Source organism: Somniosus microcephalus, unplaced genomic scaffold, assembly GCF_052327205.1.
Source record: "Somniosus microcephalus isolate GS21.2 unplaced genomic scaffold, FLI_Smic_1.0 unresolved_chr7, whole genome shotgun sequence".
NCBI classification, from domain to species: Eukaryota; Metazoa; Chordata; class Chondrichthyes; order Squaliformes; family Somniosidae; genus Somniosus; species Somniosus microcephalus.
Window position 1 is genome coordinate 34,431,046 of NW_028225185.1, and position 22,814 is coordinate 34,453,859.

The following is a 22,814-nucleotide window of genomic DNA, read 5'->3' on the forward strand; positions in this document are numbered from 1 at the left end:
AGAGATTAGCGTGCAAAATTAAGGCACATGGGATTGGAGGCAAGGTATTGACTTGGACAGAGAACTGGTTGGCGGACAGAAAGCAAAGAGTTAGAATAAACGGGTCGTTTTCCGAGTGGCAGGCAGTGACTAGTGGGGTACCGCAAGGATCGGTCCTAGGACCCCAGCTGTTCACAATATATATTAATGATCTGGACGAGGGAATTGGATGTAATATCTCCAAATTTGCAGACGACACAAAGCTGGGTGGGAGGGTAAGCTGTGAGGAGGATGTCGGGAAACTCCAGTACGATTTGGACAGGTTGGGTGATTGGGCAGAAACATGGCAAATGCACTATAATGTGGATAAATGTGAGGTTATCCACTTTGGTGGCAAAAACAGGAAGGCAGATTATTATTTGAATGGCAATAGATTGGGAGAAGGGGAAGTGCAAAGAGACCTGGGTGTCCTTGTGCACCAGTCGCTGAAGGTAAGCATGCAGGTGCAGCAGGCGGTTAAGAAGGCAAATGGTATGTTGGCCTTCGTAGCGAGAGGGTTCGAGTACAAGAACAAGGATGTCTTGCTACAGTTGTACAGGGCCTTGGTGAGACCACACCTTGAGTATTGTGTGCAGTTTTGGTCACCTTACCTGAGGAAGGACGTTCTTGCCATGGAGGGAGTGCAGCGAAGATTCACCAGACTGATACCTGGGATGGCAGGAATGAGGTATGAGGAGAGATTGGGTCGATTGGGCTTATACTCACTGGAGTTTAGAAGAATGAGAGAGGATCTCATTGAAACTTATAATGTTCTGACAGGACTGGACAGACTAGATGCAGGAAGGATGTTCCCGATGGCGGGGAGTCCAGAACCAGGGGTCACAGTCTAAGGATAAGGGGTAAGCCATTTAGGACTGAAATGAGGAGGAATTTCTTCACCCAGAGAGTGGTGAACCTGTGGAATTCTCTGCCACAGAGGGCGGTGGAGGCCAGTTCATTAAATATATTCAAGAAAGAGTTGGATATATTTCTTGAGGCTAAAGGGATCAAGGGATATGGGGAGAAGGCAGGGACAGGGTACTGAATTTGGATGATCAGCCATGATCTCATTGAATGGCGGAGCAGGCTCGAAGGGCCGAATGGCCGACTCCTGGTCCTATCTTCTATATTTCTATGTTTCTATGACCTCTTCGACCCGGCTTCTGTTCGCCTGTCCCTAGTACCTCCTTATGTGGCTCGGTGTCAATTGTTGTTTGATGAAGCACCATGGGACGTTTTACTACGTTAAAGGCGCTGGGTAAATGGAAGCTGCTGTTGAGGAAAGGATCTGATTGAGATTAGAAACATGGAAGATAGGAGCAGGAGTAGGCCATTCGGCCCCTCGAGCCTGCTCCGCCATTCAATGCGATCATGGCTGATCATCCAAATTCAGTACCTTGTCCCTGCCTTCTCCCCATATCCCTTGATCCCTTTAGCCTTAAGAAATATATCCAACTCCTTCTTGAATATATTTAATGAATTGGCCTCAACTGCCTTGTGTGGTAGAGAATTCCACAGGTTCACCACTCTCTGGGTGAAGAAATTCCTCCTCATCTCTGTCCTAAATGGCTTACCCCTTATCCTTAGACTGTGACCCCTGGTTCTGGACCCCCCCGCCATCGGGAACATCCTTCCTGCATCTAGTCTGTCTAGTCCTGTTAGAATTTTATAAGTTTCAATGAGATCCCCTCTCATTCTTCTAAACTCCAGCGAGTATAAGCCCAATCGACCCAATCTCTCCTCATAAGACAGTCCTGCCATCCCAGGAATCAGTCTGGTGAACCTTCGCTGCACTCCCTCTGTGGCAAGTATATCCTTTCTTAGGTAAGGAGACCAAAACTGCACACAATACTCAAGGTGTGGTCTCACCAAGGCCCTGCATAACCGTAAAGTAAGACATCCTTGCTCCTGCACTCAAATCCTCTTGCAATGAAGGTCAACATACCATTTGCCTTCCTAACTGCTTGCTGCACCTGCATGTTTGCTTTCAGTGACTGGTGTACAAGGACACCCAGGTCCCTTTGTACATCAACATTTCCCAATCTAGCACCATTTACATAATACTCTGCCTTTCTGTTTTTCCGACCGAAGTGAATAACTGGGAGTCCAGAACCAGGGATCAGAGTCTAAGGATAAGGGGTAAGCCATTTAGGACTGAGATGAGGAGGAATTTCTTCACCCAGAGAGTGGTGAACCTGTGGAATTCTCTACCACAGAAGGCAGTGGAGGCCAATTCATTAAATATATTCAAGAAGGAGTTGGATATATTTCTTAAGGCTAAAGGGATCAAGGGGTATGGGGAGAAAGCAGGGACAGGGCACTCAATTAGGATGATCAGCCATGATCTCATTGAATGGCGGAGCGGGCTCGAGTGGCCGAGTGGCCTCCTCCTGCTCCTATCTTCAATGTTTTTATGTTTCTATTTATCCGCGTTATACTGCATCTGCCATGTGTTTGCCCACTCACTCAACTTGTCTAAATCACCTTGAAGCCTCTTTGCATCCTCCTCACAACTCACAATCCCACCTAGTTTCGTGTCGTCAGCAAGCTTGGAAACATTACATTTGGTTCCCTCGTCCAAATCACTGATATATACTGTGAATAGCTGGGGCCCAAGCACTGATCCCTGCTTACAATTCGACACCAAGGGCAAGAGGGAAAATCGCCCCGACATGCCCGTCCTCGCGGAGCCCCGCCTCCCCAGCCGATCGCAAAGCGAACGGGATCTCCGCCACCTGATTGGACGGTTCTCGGCAGTCCGGCAAAACCGCCTCTTTAGCCGCCTCCAATATTTTTCAAGACCGACAAACGCGCTCAAAGGATATCTTTAAAAAAATCTAGCGACATCCGGGCGATTGGCCGTTCCTTCCAGGAGACTCCAGGGAAATCCTAGAGGGTTGGCACAGCATCCACCCACCGCTCCCACCCCTCCCCGCACCCCCCCGCACTCCTCACGCCAGCTCGGGTTCATGCGGACGGAGGGGAAGGAACTGGAGATCTTCCTCGTCCTTGCTGCATGTGAACATTAGTCGATTGACGTCTTCATAAGAACAGAATAGGAGCAGGAGTCGGCCATTCGGCCCCTCGAGCCTGCTCCGCCATTCAATGAGATCATGGCTGATCTTTGACCTCATCTCCACTTTCCCGCCCCGATCCCTCGATTCCCCTCGAGTCCAAAAATCTCTCGATCTCAGCTTTGAATAGACTCAACGACTGAGCATCCACAGCCCTCTGGGGCAGAGAATTCCAAAGATTCACCGCCCTCTGAGTGAAGAAATTTCTCCTCATCTCAGTCCGAAATGGCCGACCCCTTATCCTGAGACTGTGACCCCTGGTTCTAGACTCTCCAGCCAGGGGGGAAACAGCCTCTCAGCATCTACCCTGTCAAGCCCTGTAAGAATATTGTATGTTTCAATGAGATCACTTCTCATTATTCTAAACTCTAGAGAATATAGGCCTCGTCTACTCAATCTCTCCTCATCGGACAATCCCCCCCCATCCCAGGAACCGGTCTGGTGAACCTTCGTTGCACTCCCTCTATGGCAAGTATATCCTTCCTTAGGTAAGGAGACCAAAACTGTACACAATACTCCAGGTGTGGTCTCACCAGGGCCCTATATAATTGCAGTAAGACGTCTTTACTCTTATACTCAAATTGTCTTGTAATAAAGGCCAACATACTATTTGCTTTCCTAATTGCTTGCTGTACCTGCATGTTAGCTTTCAGTGATTCGTGTACAAGGACACCCGGGTCCCTCCGAACACCAACATTTCCCAATCTCTCACCATTTAAAAAACACTCTGCTTTTCTATTTTTCCTACCAACTTCACCTTTCTCCACATTCCATTCCATTTGCCATGTTCTTGCCCACTCACTTAGCCTGTCTATATCCCCTTGAAGCCTCCTTGCATCCTCCTCACAGCTTACATTCCCACCCAGCTTTGTATCATCAGCAAACTTGGATATATTACATTCATTGCATTTCATATCGCCACACCAGCATTGCATACACCAGCCAACACTCAAACACACCTTTCAGCACCTCACAGCCAATGAAGGATTTTTTTTTAAAGTGTGGTCACTGTTGTAATGTAGGAAACGTGGCAGCCAATTGGCGCACAGCAAGCTCCCACAAACAGCAATGTGATAAATGCCCAGATCAATTTTTTTAAGTCACTTTAGTTGAGGGATAATTATTGGGCCCCAGGGACACCATGGATTCAATCGAGGCTTTCAAAAGGCAATTGGATAAACACCCGAAGGAAAATAAAATTTGCAGGGCTACGGGGAAACGGCGGGGGAGTGGGACTAGCTGACGTGCTCCCTCAGTACCGCCCCTCCGACAGTGCGGCGCTCCCTCAGTACCGCCCCTCCGACAGTGCGGCGCTCCCTCAGTACCGCCCCTCCGACAGTGCGGCGCTCCCTCAGTACCGCCCCTCCGACAGCGCGGCTCTCCCTCAGTACTGCCCCTCCGACAGTGCGGCGCTCCCTCAGTACTGGCCACCCGTTGAGGTCAGTGTTCGCGACCCCCTGACCTGCGGCCAAAGCGGCCAAGCCGGGGAGCGCGGATTCGGACGGCGACGCTTGTGTTCTTTGTTAAGCATGGTGAAATAAAGCTTTGGGGCAAGGTTAGCAGAGAATAAATTGGACTTGTGGTAATTTAGGACAGTTTTTCCCTAAATATTGAATGGAAATTAAAATTCCCGGCGGAGGGAGGGAGCGGAGCAGTCTCTAACTTCTGCCCCGCCCCCGTGGGGGGAGGAGGTGAGGAAGGAATTGGTTTACTTTAATTAATAATTAACTTACTCGTATTCAGGCTGCAGGCTGTGCGCTGGGCCGCGAAAGTCGTCACTTCCTGGATACCGGGTCGAAGGGAAGAGGGAGGGTGAAAGGTTAGCGCACAAAGCGGAAGTCGGAGTTTTTGGGAGCTAGGTGAGTGTTGGAATGGTTTCCCTGTGGGGCGTGCAGGGAGGGGTTTCCCTGTGGGGAGTGCAGGGAGGGGGTGTTTCCCTGTGGGGAGTGCAGGGGGGGTGTTCCCTGTGGGAGTGCAGGGAGGGGTGTTTCCCTGTGGGGAGTGCAGGGAGGGGGTGTTTCCCTGTGGGGAGTGCAGGTGGAGGGTGTTTCCCTGTGGGGAGTGCAGGGAGGGGGTGTTTCCCTGTGGGGAGTGCAGGGAGGGGGTGTTTCCCTGTGGGGAGTGCAGGTGGAGGGTGTTTCCCTGTGGGGAGTGCAGGTGGAGGGTGTTTCCCTGTGGGGAGTGCAGGGAGGGGTGTTTCCCTGTGGGAGTGCAGGTGGAGGGTGTTTCCCTGTGGGGAGTGCAGGGGGAGGGTGTTTCCCTGTGGGGCGTGCAGGTGGAGGGTGTTTCCCTGTGGGGAGTGCAGGTGGAGGGTGTTTCCCTGTGGGGAGTGCAGGTGGAGGGTGTTTCCCTGTGGGGAGTGCAGGTGGAGGGTGTTTCCCTGTGGGGAGTGCAGGTGGAGGGTGTTTCCCTGTGGGGAGTGCAGGTGGAGGGTGTTTCCCTGTGGGGAGTGCAGGTGGAGGGTGTTTCCCTGTGGGGAGTGCAGGGGGAGGGTGTTTCCCTGTGGGGAGTGCAGGGGGAGGGTGTTTCCCTGTGGGGAGTGCAGGGGGAGGGTGTTTCCCTGTGGGGAGTGCAGGGGGAGGGTGTTTCCCTGTGGGGAGTGCAGGGGGAGGGTGTTTCCCTGTGGGGAGTGCAGGGGAGGGTGTTTCCCTGTGGGGAGTGCAGGCAGGTGGAGGGTGTTTCCCTGTGGGGCGTGCAGGGGGAGGGTGTTTCCCTGTGGGGCGTGCAGGGGGAGGGTGTTTCCCTGTGGGGCGTGCAGGGAGGGTGGGTTTCCCTGTGGGGAGTGCAGGGAGGGTGGGTTTCCCTGTGGGGAGTGCAGGGAGGGTGGGTTTTCCCGTGGGGAGTGCAGGGAGGGTGGGTGGAGGGGTTTCCCTGTGGGGAGTGCAGGGAGGGTGGGTGGAGGGGTTTCCCTGTGGGGAGTGCAGGCAGGGAGGGTGGGTGGAGGGGTTTCCCTGTGGGGAGTGCAGGGAGGGTGGGTTTCCCTGTGGGGAGTGCAGGGAGGGTGGGTTTCCCTGTGGGGAGTGCAGGGAGGGAGGGTGGGTGGAGGGGTTTCCCTGTGGGGAGTGCAGGCAGGGAGGGTGGGTGGAGGGGTTTCCCTGTGGGGAGTGCAGGGAGGGTGGGTTTCCCTGTGGGGAGTGCAGGGAGGGTGGGTTTTCCCGTGGGGAGTGCAGGGAGGGTGGGTGGAGGGGTTTCCCTGTGGGGAGTGCAGGGAGGGTGGGTGGAGGGGTTTCCCTGTGGGGAGTGCAGGGAGGGTGGGTGGAGGGGTTTCCCTGTGGGGAGTGCAGGGAGGGTGGGTGGAGGGGTTTCCCTGTGGGGAGTGCAGGGAGGGTGGGTGGAGGGGTTTCCCTGTGGGGAGTGCAGGCAGGGAGGGTGGGTGGAGGGGTTTCCCTGTGGGGAGTGCAGGGAGGGTGGGTTTTCCCGTGGGGAGTGCAGGGAGGGTGGGTGGAGGGGTTTCCCTGTGGGGAGTGCAGGGAGGGTGGGTGGAGGGGTTTCCCTGTGGGGAGTGCAGGGAGGGTGGGTGGAGGGGTTTCCCTGTGGGGAGTGCAGGGAGGGTGGGTGGAGGGGTTTCCCTGTGGGGAGTGCAGGGAGGGTGGGTTTCCCTGTGGGGAGTGCAGGGAGGGTGGGTTTTCCCGTGGGGAGTGCAGGGAGGGTGTGTGGAGGGGTTTCCCTGTGGGGAGTGCAGGGAGGGTGGGTGGAGGGGTTTCCCTGTGGGGAGTGCAGGGAGGGTGGGTTTCCCTGTGGGGAGTGCAGGGAGGGTGGGTTTTCCCGTGGGGAGTGCAGGGAGGGTGGGTGGAGGGGTTTCCCCGTGGGGAGTGCAGGGAGGGTGGGTTTTCCCGTGGGGAGTGCAGGGAGGGTGGGTGGAGGGGTTTCCCCGTGGGGAGTGCAGGGAGGGTGGGTTTTCCCGTGGGGAGTGCGGGGAGGGTGGGTGGAGGGGTTTCCCCGTGGGGAGTGCGGGGAGGGTGGGTGGAGGGGTTTCCCGGTGGGGAGTGCAGGGAGGGTGGGTGGAGGGGTTTCACCGTGGGGAGTGCAGGGAGGGTGGGTGGAGGGGTTTCCCGGTGGGGAGTGCAGGGAGGGTGGGTGGAGGGGTTTCCCGGTGGGGAGTGCAGGGAGGGTGGGTGGAGGGGTTTCCCCGTGGGGAGTGCAGGGAGGGTGGGTGGAGGGGTTTCCCGGTGGGGAGTGCAGGGAGGGTGGGTGGAGGGGTTTCCCTGTGGGGAGTGCAGGGAGGGTGGGTGGAGGGGTTTCCCGTGGGGAGTGCAGGGAGGGTGGGTGGAGGGGTTTCCCTGTGGGGAGTGCAGGGAGGGTGGGTGGAGGGGTTTCCCTGTGGGGAGTGCAGGCAGGGAGGGTGGGTGGAGGGGTTTCCCTGTGGGGAGTGCAGGGAGGGTGGGTTTCCCTGTGGGGAGTGCAGGGAGGGTGGGTTTCCCTGTGGGGAGTGCAGGGAGGGAGGGTGGGTGGAGGGGTTTCCCTGTGGGGAGTGCAGGCAGGGAGGGTGGGTGGAGGGGTTTCCCTGTGGGGAGTGCAGGGAGGGTGGGTTTCCCTGTGGGGAGTGCAGGGAGGGTGGGTTTTCCCGTGGGGAGTGCAGGGAGGGTGGGTGGAGGGGTTTCCCTGTGGGGAGTGCAGGGAGGGTGGGTGGAGGGGTTTCCCTGTGGGGAGTGCAGGGAGGGTGGGTGGAGGGGTTTCCCTGTGGGGAGTGCAGGGAGGGTGGGTGGAGGGGTTTCCCTGTGGGGAGTGCAGGCAGGGAGGGTGGGTGGAGGGGTTTCCCTGTGGGGAGTGCAGGGAGGGTGGGTTTTCCCGTGGGGAGTGCAGGGAGGGTGGGTGGAGGGGTTTCCCTGTGGGGAGTGCAGGGAGGGTGGGTGGAGGGGTTTCCCTGTGGGGAGTGCAGGGAGGGTGGGTGGAGGGGTTTCCCTGTGGGGAGTGCAGGGAGGGTGGGTGGAGGGGTTTCCCTGTGGGGAGTGCAGGGAGGGTGGGTTTCCCTGTGGGGAGTGCAGGGAGGGTGGGTTTTCCCGTGGGGAGTGCAGGGAGGGTGGGTGGAGGGGTTTCCCTGTGGGGAGTGCAGGGAGGGTGGGTGGAGGGGTTTCCCTGTGGGGAGTGCAGGGAGGGTGGGTTTCCCTGTGGGGAGTGCAGGGAGGGTGGGTTTTCCCGTGGGGAGTGCAGGGAGGGTGGGTGGAGGGGTTTCCCCGTGGGGAGTGCAGGGAGGGTGGGTTTTCCCGTGGGGAGTGCAGGGAGGGTGGGTGGAGGGGTTTCCCCGTGGGGAGTGCAGGGAGGGTGGGTTTTCCCGTGGGGAGTGCGGGGAGGGTGGGTGGAGGGGTTTCCCCGTGGGGAGTGCGGGGAGGGTGGGTGGAGGGGTTTCCCGGTGGGGAGTGCAGGGAGGGTGGGTGGAGGGGTTTCACCGTGGGGAGTGCAGGGAGGGTGGGTGGAGGGGTTTCCCGGTGGGGAGTGCAGGGAGGGTGGGTGGAGGGGTTTCCCGGTGGGGAGTGCAGGGAGGGTGGGTGGAGGGGTTTCCCGGTGGGGAGTGCAGGGAGGGTGGGTGGAGGGGTTTCCCCGTGGGGAGTGCAGGGAGGGTGGGTGGAGGGGTTTCCCCGTGGGGAGTGCAGGGAGGGTGGGTGGAGGGGTTTCCCGGTGGGGAGTGCAGGGAGGGTGGGTGGAGGGGTTTCCCTGTGGGGAGTGCAGGCAGGGAGGGTGGGTGGAGGGGTTTCCCCGTGGGGAGTGCAGGGAGGGTGGGTGGAGGGGTTTCCCCGTGGGGAGTGCAGGGAGGGGGGGTGGAGGGGTTTCCCCGTGGGGAGTGCGGGGAGGGTGGGTGGAGGGGTTTTCCCGTGGGGAGTGCGGGGAGGGTGGGTGGAGGGGTTTTCCCGTGGGGAGTGCGGGGAGGGTGGGTGGAGGGGTTTCCCGGTGGGGAGTGCAGGGAGGGTGGGTGGAGGGGTTTCCCCGTGGGGAGTGCAGGGAGGGTGGGTGGAGGGGTTTCCCGGTGGGGAGTGCAGGGAGGGTGGGTGGAGGGGTTTCCCGGTGGGGAGTGCAGGGAGGGTGGGTGGAGGGGTTTCCCTGTGGGGAGTGCAGGGAGGGTGGGTGGGTGGAGGGAGGGAGGGTGGAGGGGATTCCCTGTCGGGAGTGCAGGGTGGGACGGTGGAGGGGTTTCCCTGTGGGGGGTGCGGGGAGGGTGGGGGGAGGTTGTCACCTTTGGGTGGGGGGTGATCTCCCCAGGGTGGGACGGTGGAGGGGTTTCCCTGTGGGGGGTGCGGGGAGGGTGGGGGAGGTTGTCACCTTTGGGTGGGGGGGTGATCTCCCCAGGGTGGGACGGTGGAGGGGTTTCCCTGTGGGGGGTGCGGGGAGGGTGGGGGAGGTTGCCACCTTTGGGTGGGGGGTGATCTCCCCGGGGTGGGACGGTGGAGGGGGCCCCTGAGTGGTGCTCGGACCCACAACCTACTGCCTCCGCACTGAGCCAAGCTGCCATCTCAAAGTGCTTCTGGTAACGACATGGACCTCTGAGCTCTCGAGCAACTTGAGACACTTTGCCACGGGACCTAACCAGCCCTGTGTGCGTCCCAGAGGACCTCATCTGCTGAATCCCTCGCCCTGTGCCTCTGTCCCCTCCCAACTCGACTGTCCCGATGCTCCCCCGGCCGGCCACCCTCCGTAACCATCAGCTCGTCTAAAACTCTGCTGACCCGTGTCCCAACTCGCCCCGAGTCCTGTTCACCCATCACCCCCCTCCTTCTGCTCGCTGACCTACACTGGCTCCCGGTCCGGCAACGCCTCGATTTTTAAAATATTCCATCCTTGTTTTCAAATCGCTCCATGGTCCTCACCCCCTCCCTAACTCTACAACCTCCTCCAGCCCCCACAACCCTCCGAGATCTCCGCGCTCCTCCAATTCTGGTCTCTTGCGCATCCCCCCCGAATTCCATCACTCCACTATTGGCGACCGCGTCAGGGCCCCGAGCTCTGGAATTCCCTCCCTAAACCTCTCCGCGCCTCTCCTCCTTTAAGACGCCCTTTGCCCAAGCTTTTGGTTCACCTGTCCCGAATATCTCCTCATGTGGCTCGGCCTCACGCTTTAGTCTGATTCATGCTCCTGTGACGAGCCTCGGGGCGTTTGACAACGCCAGTCAAATGAGGGAGAGCGTGACGAGCTTGACGCGAAGTTGGGGGTTTTAAAGGCTTCCCGATTGGGGATAAGGGAGGAGTGCCGGAGTTTGGAGAATCCCTGGGAAAGATTGGACGAGGGTCAGAGATGTGTGAGGGGCCTCCATTTCAACACGGGATGTTGCGGGAAGGGAGAGAATGTGGGTTGGAGTCTCGACATTTAACCAGTTGGAGCGGGACCTGAGTACTTAACTGGGGAAGTGAGGGCGAACTGCAGGCTTCAGTGAAATGGGGAGAGAGGCAGGGTAATAATTCGATCTGGGGGTGCCGATATAATTTAGCCCCCATTGGAGCTCCCTCTACACTGTCCCATCAAACACTCCCAGGGCAGGTACAGCACGGGTTAGATACAGAGTAAAGCTCCCTCTACACTGTCCCATCAAACACTCCCAGGGCAGGTACAGCACGGGTTAGATACAGAGTAAAGCTCCCTCTACACTGTCCCATCAAACACTCCCAGGGCAGGTACAGCTCGGGTTCGATACAGAGTAAAGCTCCCTCTACACTGTCCCATCAAACACTCCCAGGGCAGGTACAGCACGGGGTTAGATACAGAGTAAAGCTCCCTCTACACTGTCCCCATCAAACACTCCCAGGGCAGGTACAGCACGGGTTAGATACAGAGTAAAGCTCCCTCTACACTGTCCCCATCAAACACTCCCAGGGCAGGTACAGCACGGGTTAGATACAGAGTAAAGCTCCCTCTACACTGCCCCATCAAACACTCCCAGGGCAGGTACAGCACGGGTTAGATACAGAGTAAAGCTCCCCCTACACTGTCCCCATCAAACACTCCCAGGGCAGGTACAGCACGGGTTAGAGACAGAGTAAAGCTCCCTCTACACTGTCCCCATCAAACACTCCCAGGGCAGGTACAGCACGGGTTAGATACAGAGTAAAGCTCCCTCTACACTGTCCCATCAAACACTCCCAGGGCAGGTACAGCTCGGGTTAGATACAGAGTAAAGCTCCCTCTACACTGTCCCATCAAACACTCCCAGGGCAGGTACAGCACGGGTTAGATACAGAGTAAAGCTCCCTCTACACTGTCCCCATCAAACACTCCCAGGCAGGTACAGCTCGGGTTAGATACAGAGTAAAGCTTCCTCTACACTGTCCCATCAAACACTCCCAGGGCAGGTACAGCACGGGGTTCGATACAGAGTAAAGCTCCCTCTACACTGTCCCATCAAACACTCCCAGGGCAGGTACAGCACGGGTTAGATACAGAGTAAAGCTCCCTGTACACTGTCCCCATCAAACACTCACAGGGCAGGTACAGCACGGGTTAGATACAGAGTAAAGCTCCCTCTACACTGTCCCCATCAAACACTCCCAGGGCAGGTACAGCACGGGTTAGATACAGAGTAAAGCTCCCTGTACACTGTCCCCATCAAACACTCACAGGGCAGGTACAGCACGGGTTAGATACAGAGTAAAGCTCCCTCTACACTGTCCCATCAAACACTCCCAGGGCAGGTACAGCACGGGTTAGATACAGAGTAAAGCTCCCTCTGCACTGTCCCATCAAACACTCCCAGGGCAGGTACAGCACGGGTTAGATACAGAGTAAAGCTCCCTCTACACTGTCCCATCAAACACTCCCAGGGCAGGTACAGCACGGGTTAGATACAGAGTAAAGCTCCCTCTACACTGTCCCATCAAACACTCCCAGGGCAGGTACAGCACGGGTTAGATACAGAGTAAAGCTCCCTCTACACTGTCCCCATCAAACACTCCCAGGGCCGGTACAGCACGGGTTAGATACAGAGTAAAGCTCCCTCTACACTGTCCCCATCAAACACTCCCAGGGCCGGTACAGCACGGGTTAGATACAGAGTAAAGCTCCCTCTACACTGTCCCCATCAAACACTCCCAGGGCCGGTACAGCACGGGTTAGATACAGAGTAAAGCTCCCTCTACACTGTCCCCATCAAACACTCCCAGGGCAGGTACAGCACGGGTTAGATACAGAGTAAAGCTCCCTCTACACTGTCCCCATCAAACACTCCCAGGGCAGGTACAGCACGGGTTAGATACAGAGTAAAGCTCCCTCTACACTGTCCCCATCAGACACTCCCAGGGCAGGTGCAGCACGGGTTAGATACAGAGTAAAGCTCCCTCTACACTGTCCCATCAAACACTCCCAGGGCAGGTACAGCACGGGTTAGATACAGAGTAAAGCTACCTCTACACTGTCCCCATCAAACACTCCCAGGGCAGGTACAGCACGGGTTAGATACAGAGGATGGGGAGTTATTTCATTGTTGGGATGCTTGTAACGTGCATTGCGATACCTCCCGCAGGTTACGAATACCCGCTTCACCATGAGTCTGCAATGGACAGCAGTGGCTGGGTTCCTTTATGCCGAAGTGTTTGCCTTGCTACTGATGTGCATTCCCTTCATATCGCCAAAACGGTGAGTCGCATTTTACTCACCCCCTTTTTTCTTTAACAGAAGTGTTTACTAAGCGCGCAAGAAATAGGAGCAGGAGGAGGCCATTCGGCCCCTCGAGCCTGCTCCGCCATTCAATAAGATCATGGTTTATCTTCTACCTCAACTCCATAACCCGCTCGATCCCCATATCCCTTGATTGCGAGTCCAAATAATCTGTCGATCTCCGCCCAGTGTCAGCTGTGGCTCAATCGATACTGCCCTCGCCTCTGAGTCAGAAGGTTGTGGGTCCAAGTCCCACTCCAGAGACTTGAGCACAAAACCTAGACTGACTCTCCCCGTGCAGTACCGAGGGAGCGCAGTACTGAGGGAGCGTCGGAGGGGCGGTACTGAGGGAGTGCCGCACTGTCGGAGGGGCAGTACTGAGGGAGCACCGCACTGTCGGAGGGGCAGTACTGAGGGAGCGCCGCACTGTCGGAGGGGCGGTACTGAGGGAGTGCCGCACTGTCGGGGGGGTGGTACTGAGGGAGCACCGCACTGTCGGAGGGGCGGTACTGAGGGAGTGCCGCACTGTCGGGGGAGCGGTACTGAGGGAGCGCCGCACTGTCGGAGGGGCGGTACTGAGGGAGTGCCGCACTGTCGGGGGAGCGGTACTGAGGGAGCGCCGCACTGTCGGAGGGGCGGTACTGAGGGAGTGCCGCACTGTCGGAGGGGCGGTACTGAGGGAGCACCGCACTGTCGGAGGGGCGGTACTGAGGGAGTGCCGCACTGTCGGGGGAGCGGTACTGAGGGAGCGCCGCACTGTCGGAGGGGCGGTACTGAGGGAGTGCCGCACTGTCGGAGGGGCAGTACTGAGGGAGTGCCGCACTGTCGGGGGAGCGGTACTGAGGGAGCACCGCACTGTCGGAGGGGCGGTACTGAGGGAGCACCGCACTGTCGGAGGGGCGGTACTGAGGGAGCACCGCACTGTCGGAGGGGCGGTACTGAGGGAGCGCCGCACTGTCGGAGGGGCGGTACTGAGGGAGTGCCGCACTGTCGGAGGGGCGGTACTGAGGGAGTGCCGCACTGTCGGAGGGGCAGTACTGAGGGAGCGCCGCACTGTCGGGGGAGCGGTACTGAGGGAGCGCCGCACTGTCGGAGGGGCAGTACTGAGGGAGCGCCGCACTGTCGGAGGGGCGGTACTGAGGGAGTGCCGCACTGTCGGAGGGGCGGTACTGAGGGAGCGCCGCACTGTCGGGGGGGTGGTACTGAGGGAGCGCCGCACTGTCGGAGGGGCGGTACTGAGGGAGCGCCGCACTGTCGGAGGGGCGGTACTGAGGGAGTGCCGCACTGTCGGGGGGGTGGTACTGAGGGAGCGCCGCACTGTCGGAGGGGCGGTACTGAGGGAGCGCTGCACTGTCGGAGGGGCGGTACTGAGGGAGCACCGCACGGTGGGAGGGGCGGTACTGAGGGAGCGCCGCACTGTCGGAGGGGCGGTACTGAGGGAGCGCCGCACTGTCGGAGGTGCCGTCTTTCGGATAAGACGTTAAACCCGAGGCCCCCGTCTGCCCTCTCGGGTGGATGTAAAAGATCCCACGGCCACTATTGGAAGAAGAGCAGGGGGGAGTTCTCCCCGGTGTCCTGGGCCCAAAATTTTTCCCTCAACCAACATCACTTTATAAAAAAAAATGTGGTCATTATGACATTGCTGTTTGTGGGAGCTTGCTGTGCGCAAATTGGCTGTCACATTTCTTACATTACAACAGTGATCACACTTCAAAAAAAGTCCTTCATTGGGCGTGTAGCGCTTCCGGACGTCCTGAGGTAGTGAAAGGCGTGGAGGGGGCTCGGACCCCATGAGCTTCTGACTCCGAGGCGTGCGAGCGAGCCCCACTGAGCGGTGGGTGACTCCCATCGCCAGAGAGTCGAGGGTCTTTGCTCCCTGGCGGGGCAATGATCGAGGGAACCGGACCCCCCCCACCTTGGGGGCTTTCTAACTGAAACGTCTCTGTCTCTGTGCCCGCAGGTGGCAGGCACTCTTCCGATCCGGGCTCTTCAACTTGGCGGTGTCGTACGGCAACAAATTCTTCTTCTTCTTGATAGCCCTGCTCATCTTCCTGATGTTTGGTAAATATTGGTCGGAGGGCGATGGGGTTGGTTAGCGCTTTGGCCCGTGTTTGAATCAAGCCCCCTCTCTCGCGCTCAAAGAACATCAGAAATGGGAGCAGGAGTCGGCCGTTCGGCCCCTCGAGCCTGCTCCGTCATTCAATAAGATCACGGCTGATCATCGACCTGAACTCCACTTTCCCACCCGATCCCTCGATTCCCCTAGAGTCCAAAAATCTACCGATCTCAGCCTTGAATATACTCAACGACTGAGCCTCCACAGCCCTCTGGGGCAGAGAATTCCAAAGATTCACCGCCCTCTGAGTGAAGAAATTCCTCCTCATCTCAGTCCAAAATGGCCGACCCCTTATCCTGAGACTGTGACCCCCCTCCCCTCGGCTGTCTGAGTTTCGGCAGCTCAATCCATCCCTGATGCGCTATCAATTACTCAAAAGACAGGTTAAGCGAGTAACTAACAGGCTTTTATTAACAAGAGAATGAAGGTGTGCCTCGAGTGGTCGACCAGTCCAGAATACAGAGGGACTGTGGAGCAGTCACCTTTATACCTGGACTCGTGGGAGGAGTCAGCCGAGGCATGTACAGACATGTACACAGTGGAATACAAACACCCACACAGGCAGGTATAACAGTGGTTTACCACAATCCCCAGATGGGACAGTGTGGAGGGAGCTTTACTCTGTATCTAACCCGTGCTGTACCTGCCCTGGGAGTGTTTGATGGGACAGGGTAGAGGGAGCTTTACTCTGTATCTAACCCGTGCTGTACCTGCCCTGGGAGTGTTTGATGGGGCAGTGTAGAGGGAGCTTTACTCTGTATCTAACCCGTGCTGTACCTGCCCTGGGAGTGTTTGATGGGGCAGTGTAGAGGGAGCTTTACTCTGTATCTAACCCGTGCTGTAGCTGCCCTGGGAGTGTTTGATGGGGACAGTGCAGAGGGAACTTTACTTTGTATCTAACCTGTGCTGTACCTGCCCTGGGAGTGTTTGATGGGGACAGTGTCGAAGGAGCTTTACTCTGTATCTAACCCGTGCTGTACCTGCCCTGGGAGTGTTTGATGGGGACAGTGCAGAGGGAACTTTACTTTGTATCTAACCCGTGCTGTACCTGCCCTGGGAGTGTTTGATGGGGACAGTGTCGAAGGAGCTTTACTCTGTATCTAACCCGTGCTGTACCTGCCCTGGGAGTGTTTGATGGGGACAGTGCAGAGGGAGCTTTACTCTGTATCTAACCCGTGCTGTGCCTGCCCTGGGAGTGTTTGATGGGACAGTGTTGAGGGAGCTTTACTCTGTATCTAACCCGTGCTGTACCTGCCCTGGGAGTTTTTGATGGGACAGTGTTGAGGGAGCTTTACTCTGTATCTAACCCGTACTGTACCTGCCCTGGGAGTGTTTGATGGGGACAGTGTAGAGGGAGCTTCACTCTGTATCTAACCCATGCTGTACCTGCCCTGGGAGTGTTTGATGGGACAGTGTTGAGGGAGCTTTACTCTGTATCTAACCCGTGCTGTGCCTGCCCTGGGAGTGTTTGATGGGGACAGTGTAGAGGGAGCTTTACTCTGTATCTAACCCGTGCTGTACCTGCCCTGGGAGTGTTTGATGGGGACAGTGTAGAGGGAGCTTTACTCTGTATCTAACCCGTGCTGTGCCTGCCCGGGGAGTGTTTGATGGGGACAGTGTAGAGGGAGCTTTACTCTGTATCTAACCCCGTGCTGTACCTGCCCTGGGAGTGTTTGATGGGGACAGTGCAGAGGGAGCTTTACTCTCTGTCTAACCCGCCTTGGGCGAGCGAGAAAGAGGGCGGGGGCGTGTAAAAATTAACTAGTGATGTTTGACAATGGCTGTGTATCAATATCTGCTGGGAGCAGGGCAGGGTTCTATTGTGATGCACAGCATAGTCGAATAGCTGAAAAAAATTCTCCCCTCTCTTCACCCTCCCCACTCCCCAAACACACACACTTGTGCCTAAAGAATCGTGAGGGAAGCGAGTCGGTAGCCTGTTCCCAAGGCAAGCGCCGTGGGTCTTGCTGTCTCCTCCGAGTTAGAAGGTCGTGGGTTCGAGCCACCACTCCAGTGACTCGAACCCCATAATCCAGGCCCGACACTCGCCCGGTGTCAGTACTGAGGGAGCACAGCACTGTCGGAGGGGCGGTACTGAGGGAGCACCGCACTGTCGGAAGGGCGGTACTGAGGGAGCGCCGCACTGTCGGAAGGGCGGTACTGAGGGAGCGCTGCACTGTCGGAGGTGCCATCTTTCGGGATGAGACGTTAAACCCGAGGCCCCCCGTCTGCCCCCTCGGGTGGATGTAAAAGATCCCACGGCCACTATTAGAAGAAGAGCAGGTGGGTGGAGAGTTCTCCCCGGTGTCCTGGGGCCAATATTTACCCTTCAACCAACATCGCTTAAAGAAAATCTGGACATTATGTCATTGCTGTTTGTGGGAGCTTGCTGTGCGCAAAATGGCTGCCCGTTTCCCACATTCAAAAAAAAAGTCCGTCATTCGCTGTGAAAGGCGCTGTAGAAATTTCAATCTTTCTTTCAGATGCTGTCCGTGAGATTCAGAAGTACAACGTCCCCGACAAAGTGGATCTCAAGAACAACCCCATCGCGGAGGACCACATTCACATGAAGCTGTTCCGGGCACAGAGGAACCTTTACGTCGCGGGCTTTGCCCTCCTGCTCTGGTTGTGAGTATATATACCCACCCCTCCCTTCCCCTCCCCTGCCCTGTGTCTCACCCCCTCGTTAAACGCTCTCCTACCCCCCCACACACACACACACACACACACCACAGTCTCCTCTCCACACCGTCCCCCACACGACTCTGTCCGTACCTACATGCAAGAATAGTTACGATATCGTTGGATGAGCGCGGTACTTGCGGACAGCCGCGTTGGGGCACGGGGGCGGGAGCTTTACCCGGTACCTGCCCTGGGAGTGTTTGATGGGGACAGTGTAGAGGGAGCTTTACTCTGTATCTAACCCGTGCTGTACCTGCCCTGGGAGTGTTTGATGGGACAGTGTAGAGGGAGCTTTACTCTGTATCTAACCCGCGCTGTACCTGCCCTGGGAGAGCTTGATGGGACAGTGTAGAGGGAGCTTTACTCTGTATCTAACCCATGCTGTACCTGCCCTGGGAGTGTTTGATGGGACAGTGTAGAGGGAGCTTTACTCTGTATCTAACCCGTGCTGTACCTGCCCTGGGAGTGTTTGATGGGACAGTGTAGAGGGAGCTTTACTCTGTATCTAACCCGTGCTGTACCTGCCCTGGGAGTGTTTGATGGAGACAGTGTAGAGGGAGCTTTACTCTGTATCTAACCCGTGCTGTACCTGCCCTGGGAGTGTTTGATGGGGACAGTGTAGAGGGAGCTTTACTCTGTATCTAACCCGTGCTGTACCTGCCCCGGGAGTGTTTGATGGAGACAGTGTAGAGGGAGCTTTACTCTGTATCTAACCCGTGCTGTACCTGCCCTGGGAGTGTTTGATGGGGACAGTGTAGAGGGAGCTTTACTCTGTATCTAACCCGTGCTGTACCTGCCCTGGGAGTGTTTGATGGGGACAGTGTAGAGGGAGCTTTACTCTGTATCTAACCTGTGCTGTACCTGCCCTGGGAGTGTTTGATGGAGACAGTGTAGAGGGAGCTTTACTCTGTATCTAACCCGCGCTGTACCTGCCCTGGGAGTGTTTGATGGGACAGTGTAGAGGGAGCTTTACTCTGTATCTAACCCATGCTGTACCTGCCCTGGGAGTGTTTGATGGGGACAGTGTAGTGGGAGCTTTACTCTGTATCTAACCCGTGCTGTACCTGCCCTGGGAGTGTTTGATGGGGACAGTGTAGAGGGAGCTTTACTCTGTATCTAACCCTGTGCTGTACCTGCCCTGGGAGTGTTTGATGGGGACAGTGTAGAGGGAGCTTTACTCTGTATCTAACCCGTGCTGTACCTGCCCTGGGAGTGTTTGATGGGGGACAGTGTAGAGGGAGCTTTACTCTGTATCTAACCTGTGCTGTACCTGCCCTGGGAGTGTTTGATGGAGACAGTGTAGAGGGAGCTTTACTCTGTATCTAACCCGTGCTGTACCTGCCCCGGGAGTGTTTGATGGGGACAATGTAGAGGGAGCTTTACTCTGTATCTAACCCGTGCTGTACCTGCCCTGGGAGTGTTTGATGGGGACAGTGTAGAGGGAGCTTTACTCTGTATCTAACCTGTGCTGTACCTGCCCTGGGAGTGTTTGATGGAGACAGTGTAGAGGGAGCTTTACTCTGTATCTAACCCGCGCTGTACCTGCCCTGGGAGTGTTTGATGGGACAGTGTAGAGGGAGCTTTACTCTGCATCTAACCCATGCTGTACCTGCCCTGGGAGTGTTTGATGGGGACAGTGTAGTGGGAGCTTTACTCTGTATCTAACCCGTGCTGTACCTGCCCTGGGAGTGTTTGATGGGGACAGTGTAGAGGGAGCTTTACTCTGTATCTAACCCGTGCTGTACCTGCCCTGGGAGTGTTTGATGGGGACAGTGTAGAGGGAGCTTTACTCTGTATCTAACCCGTGCTGTACCTGCCCTGGGAGTGTTTGATGGGGACAGTGTAGAGGGAGCTTTACTCTGTATCTAACCCGTGCTGTACCTGCCCTGGGAGTGTTTGATGGGACAGTGTAGAGGGAGCTTTACTCTGTATCTAACCCGTGCTGTACCTGCCCTGGGAGTGTTTGATGGGGACAGTGTAGAGGGAGCTTTACTCTGCATCTAACCCGTGCTGTACCTGCCCTGGGAGTGTTTGATGGGGACAGTGTAGAGGGAGCTTTACTCTGTATCTAACCCGCGCTGTACCTGCCCTGGGAGTGTTTGATGGGGACAGTGTAGAGGGAGCTAGTCCTTTTCTTTAAACACATGCAGTACATAATTTGCCCACCAGTCGGTAGCCAAACACCACTGTCAGGGCAAAGCAGGGACCGACCGTGTAGTTTTAATGATGAGCTGCACGATCTGCAAACGTATTGCGACAACGCGCGGAGTTGAAGGAGGCCGTTGATCTGGGAACATTTCCCATCTCTGCTCCTCTCCTCCCGGGCCCAGATGCCGTTCCAATCGACAAATGTGAGAGTTGAGTTGCGGCACAAAGCCCTTACGGTGCTGGGGTCGGACATGCGCCTAACGGGCAGCGTCACAGAGGAGACGGGTCTGGATTAGCAGTCGGCGTTTATGTGCAGCACCTTTAACGCAATAAAACGCGTGTAGGCCCAGGTCGGACAAAATTTGGCTCTGAGACAGATAAGGAGACATTAGGACAGGTGACCAAAGGCTTGGTCAACGATTTAGGTTTTGAGGCTGAGAGGTTCACGGAGGGGGTTCCCGCGGAGATTTACATCTGTTCTGACTCCAGCCAATTTGCGCACAGCAAGCTCCCACAAACAGCAGTGCGATAACGACCAGATCCTCTGTTTTTTCTTTAGTGATGTTGTTTGAGGGATAAGTATTGGCCCCAGGACACCGGGGGGAACTCCCCTCTCCCCTCTTTCCCCCCCCCCCCCCCGCTCTTCTTCCAATAGTGGCCCGTGGGATCTTTTATGTCCCACCTGAGCCCCTCCGACAGTGCGGCGCTCCCTCAGTACCGCCCCTCCGACAGTGCGGCGCTCCCTCAGTACCGCCCCTCCGACAGTGCGGCGCTCCCTCAGTACCGCCCCTCCGACAGTGCGGCGCTCCCTCAGTACCGCCCCTCCGACAGTGCGGCGCTCCCTCAGTACCGCCCCTCCGACAGTGCGGCGCTCTCTCAGCACTGCCCCTCCGACAGTGCGGCGCTCCCTCAGTACCGCCCCTCCGACAGTGCGGCGCTCCCTCAGTACCGCCCCTCCGACAGTGCGGCGCTCCCTCAGTACTGCCTGGATTATGGGGCTCGAATCTTTGCAGTTGGGGGGCTCAAACCCACGACTTTCATGGGGCACTTAACGTTTAAAGAAAAAATAATCCTACGGCTCTTCACAGATCAGACACGTTATGTTGATGGGGTACAGCGGGAGGAGGCTCGTGTGGCGCATAAACAGCAGCCCAGACCAGACCAGTTGGGCCGAATGGCCTGTTTGTGCGGTACATTCTATGCGGGTTTGAGCGGGCCTGTTCCTCGAAACTTTCACCCCCCCTGACTAGAGATCGACCTCGTGTCTTCTGTCCCCCAGGATTAGATTCCTCATCCGTAATGGGAGGTGAGCGCAGACCTTGTGACCCGCTAAGGAAAGCCATCTGGCTTATTGCTTGGTGGAAGAATCTGCTGATTATGTTTTTTTTAAATCGTTTTCCCCCACACCCCTTCCTCTCGTTAACTCTTTCTCTCTCACTCGCGCACGCACACTCACTCGCACGCACACACGCGCACACATGTTGGTATGTAACTGGGTGCCAGGGAGCCAACTGCGATAACATGTTCTTAGATTTTTTTCTTCACTAGCCTTTCTCTTCTCTCTCCCCTCCGCACTGTCGGAGGGGCAGTACTGAGGGAGTGCCGCGCTGTCGGAGCGGCAGTACTGAGGAGCGCCGCGTTGTCGGAGCGGCAGTACTGAGGGAGCGCCGCACTGTCGGAGGGGCGGTACTGAGGGAGCGCCGCACTGTGGGAGGGGCGGTACTGAGGGAGCGCCGCACTGTGGGAGGGGCGGTACTGAGGGAGCGCCGCACTGTGGGAGGGGCGTTACTGAGGGAGCGCTGCACTGTGGGAGGGGCGTTACTGAGGGAGCGCTGCACTGTGGGAGGGGTGGTACTGAGGGAGCGCCGCACTGTCGGAGGGGCGGTACTGAGGGAGCGCCGCACTGTCGGAGGGGCGGTACTGAGGGAGCGCCGCACTGTCGGAGGGGCGGTACTGAGGGAGCGCAGCACTGTCGGAGGGGCGGTACTGAGGGAGCGCCGCGCTGTCAGAGGGGCGGTACTGAGGGAGCGCCGCGCTGTCGGAGGGGCGGTACTGAGGGAGCGCCGCACTGTCGGAGGGGCGGTACTGTGGGAGCCCAGCACTGTCGGAGGGGCGGTACTGAGGGAGCGCCGCACTGTCGGGGGGCAGTACTGAGGGAGTGTCGGAGGGGCGGTACTGAGGGAGCGCCGCACTGTGGGAGGGGCGGTACTGAGGGAGCGCCGAGCTGAGGGAGCGCCGCACTGTCGGAGGGGCGGTACTGAGGGAGCGCCGCACTGTCGGAGGGGCGGTACTGAGGGAGCGCCGCACTGTTGGAGGGGCGGTACTGAGGGAGCGCCGCACTGTCGGAGGGGCGGTACTGAGGGAGCGCCGCACTGTCGGAGGGGCGGTACTGAGGGAGCGCCGCACTGTCGGAGGGGCAGTACTGAGGGAGCGCTGCACTGTCGGAGGGGCGGTGCTGAGGGTGAGACATTTAATCGAGGCCCCCGTCTGCCCCCTCGGGCGGGTGTAAAAGATTCCACGGCACTATTTCGAAGAAGAGCAGGGGGCCTGTGCTCACCTCCCATTATGGAGGAGGAATCTGATTCCGGGAGACAGAAGACACGAGGTCCATCGCTGGTCGGGGGGGAAACAGCTGTTCCTCCTGGCATCCGGCCTGTTTTAAGTTCTCGGTCTTTATCGCACTCTTCCTCTCTCCTGGAAGAGCTGACGCTCGCAGTTACTCCGGTGTCCTGGGGCCAATATTTATCCCTCTACCAACCTCACTAACGCTGGTCATTTATCACCTTGCTGTTAGTGGGAGCTTGCTGTGCGCAAATTGGCGTTTCCCGCATTACAACAGTGACCACACTTCAAAAAAAAAAAAAGTACTTAATTGGCTGTAAAGTGCTTCGGGACGTCCTGAGGTGGTGAAAGGCGCCAGAGAAATGCATAATTTTTTTTTTTTTTAAAACCTCGGCCGTTTCTTCCTGTGCGAATCTAGACGGTTAATGGCCGGTCGGCCATTCGACCGCGTGGGGCATCGTGGCCCCAGTTCCGTGGCCCTTCTCCCCCCCCCCCCCCCCCCCCCCCCCCCACCCTCCCCCAACTTTACAACAGGTGGGGTCACCCACCTCTCCCAGCAGGGCCCGACTTCATCCGAAAGTTCCCAGAGCTGGGCTAGGAGATAAATATGGAGCCTGGGGGTATTTGTGTTGGTTTG

The 22,814-nt window shown here is 57.4% G+C and overlaps 2 protein-coding genes across 2 annotated transcripts in view; one reads left to right on the plus strand and one right to left on the minus strand.

Moving 5' to 3' along the window:
• LOC147086771 (uncharacterized) overlaps nucleotides 1-22,814 on the minus strand; it is a 518,811-nt gene that overhangs the window by 409,208 nt on the left and 86,789 nt on the right. The gene's annotated exons all lie outside the window — the stretch shown is intronic.
• Nucleotides 4,849-22,814, plus strand: part of bcap31 (B cell receptor associated protein 31) — a 33,468-nt gene continuing 15,502 nt past the window's right edge. Inside the window, exons 1-4 of the mRNA XM_085978962.1 lie at nucleotides 4,849-4,951; nucleotides 12,536-12,648; nucleotides 14,630-14,730; nucleotides 17,269-17,413. Of these exons, the coding sequence (XP_085835088.1) occupies nucleotides 12,557-12,648; nucleotides 14,630-14,730; nucleotides 17,269-17,413 (338 nt within the window). The 5' untranslated portion in view covers nucleotides 4,849-4,951; nucleotides 12,536-12,556. The remainder of the gene's footprint in view (nucleotides 4,952-12,535; nucleotides 12,649-14,629; nucleotides 14,731-17,268; nucleotides 17,414-22,814) is intronic.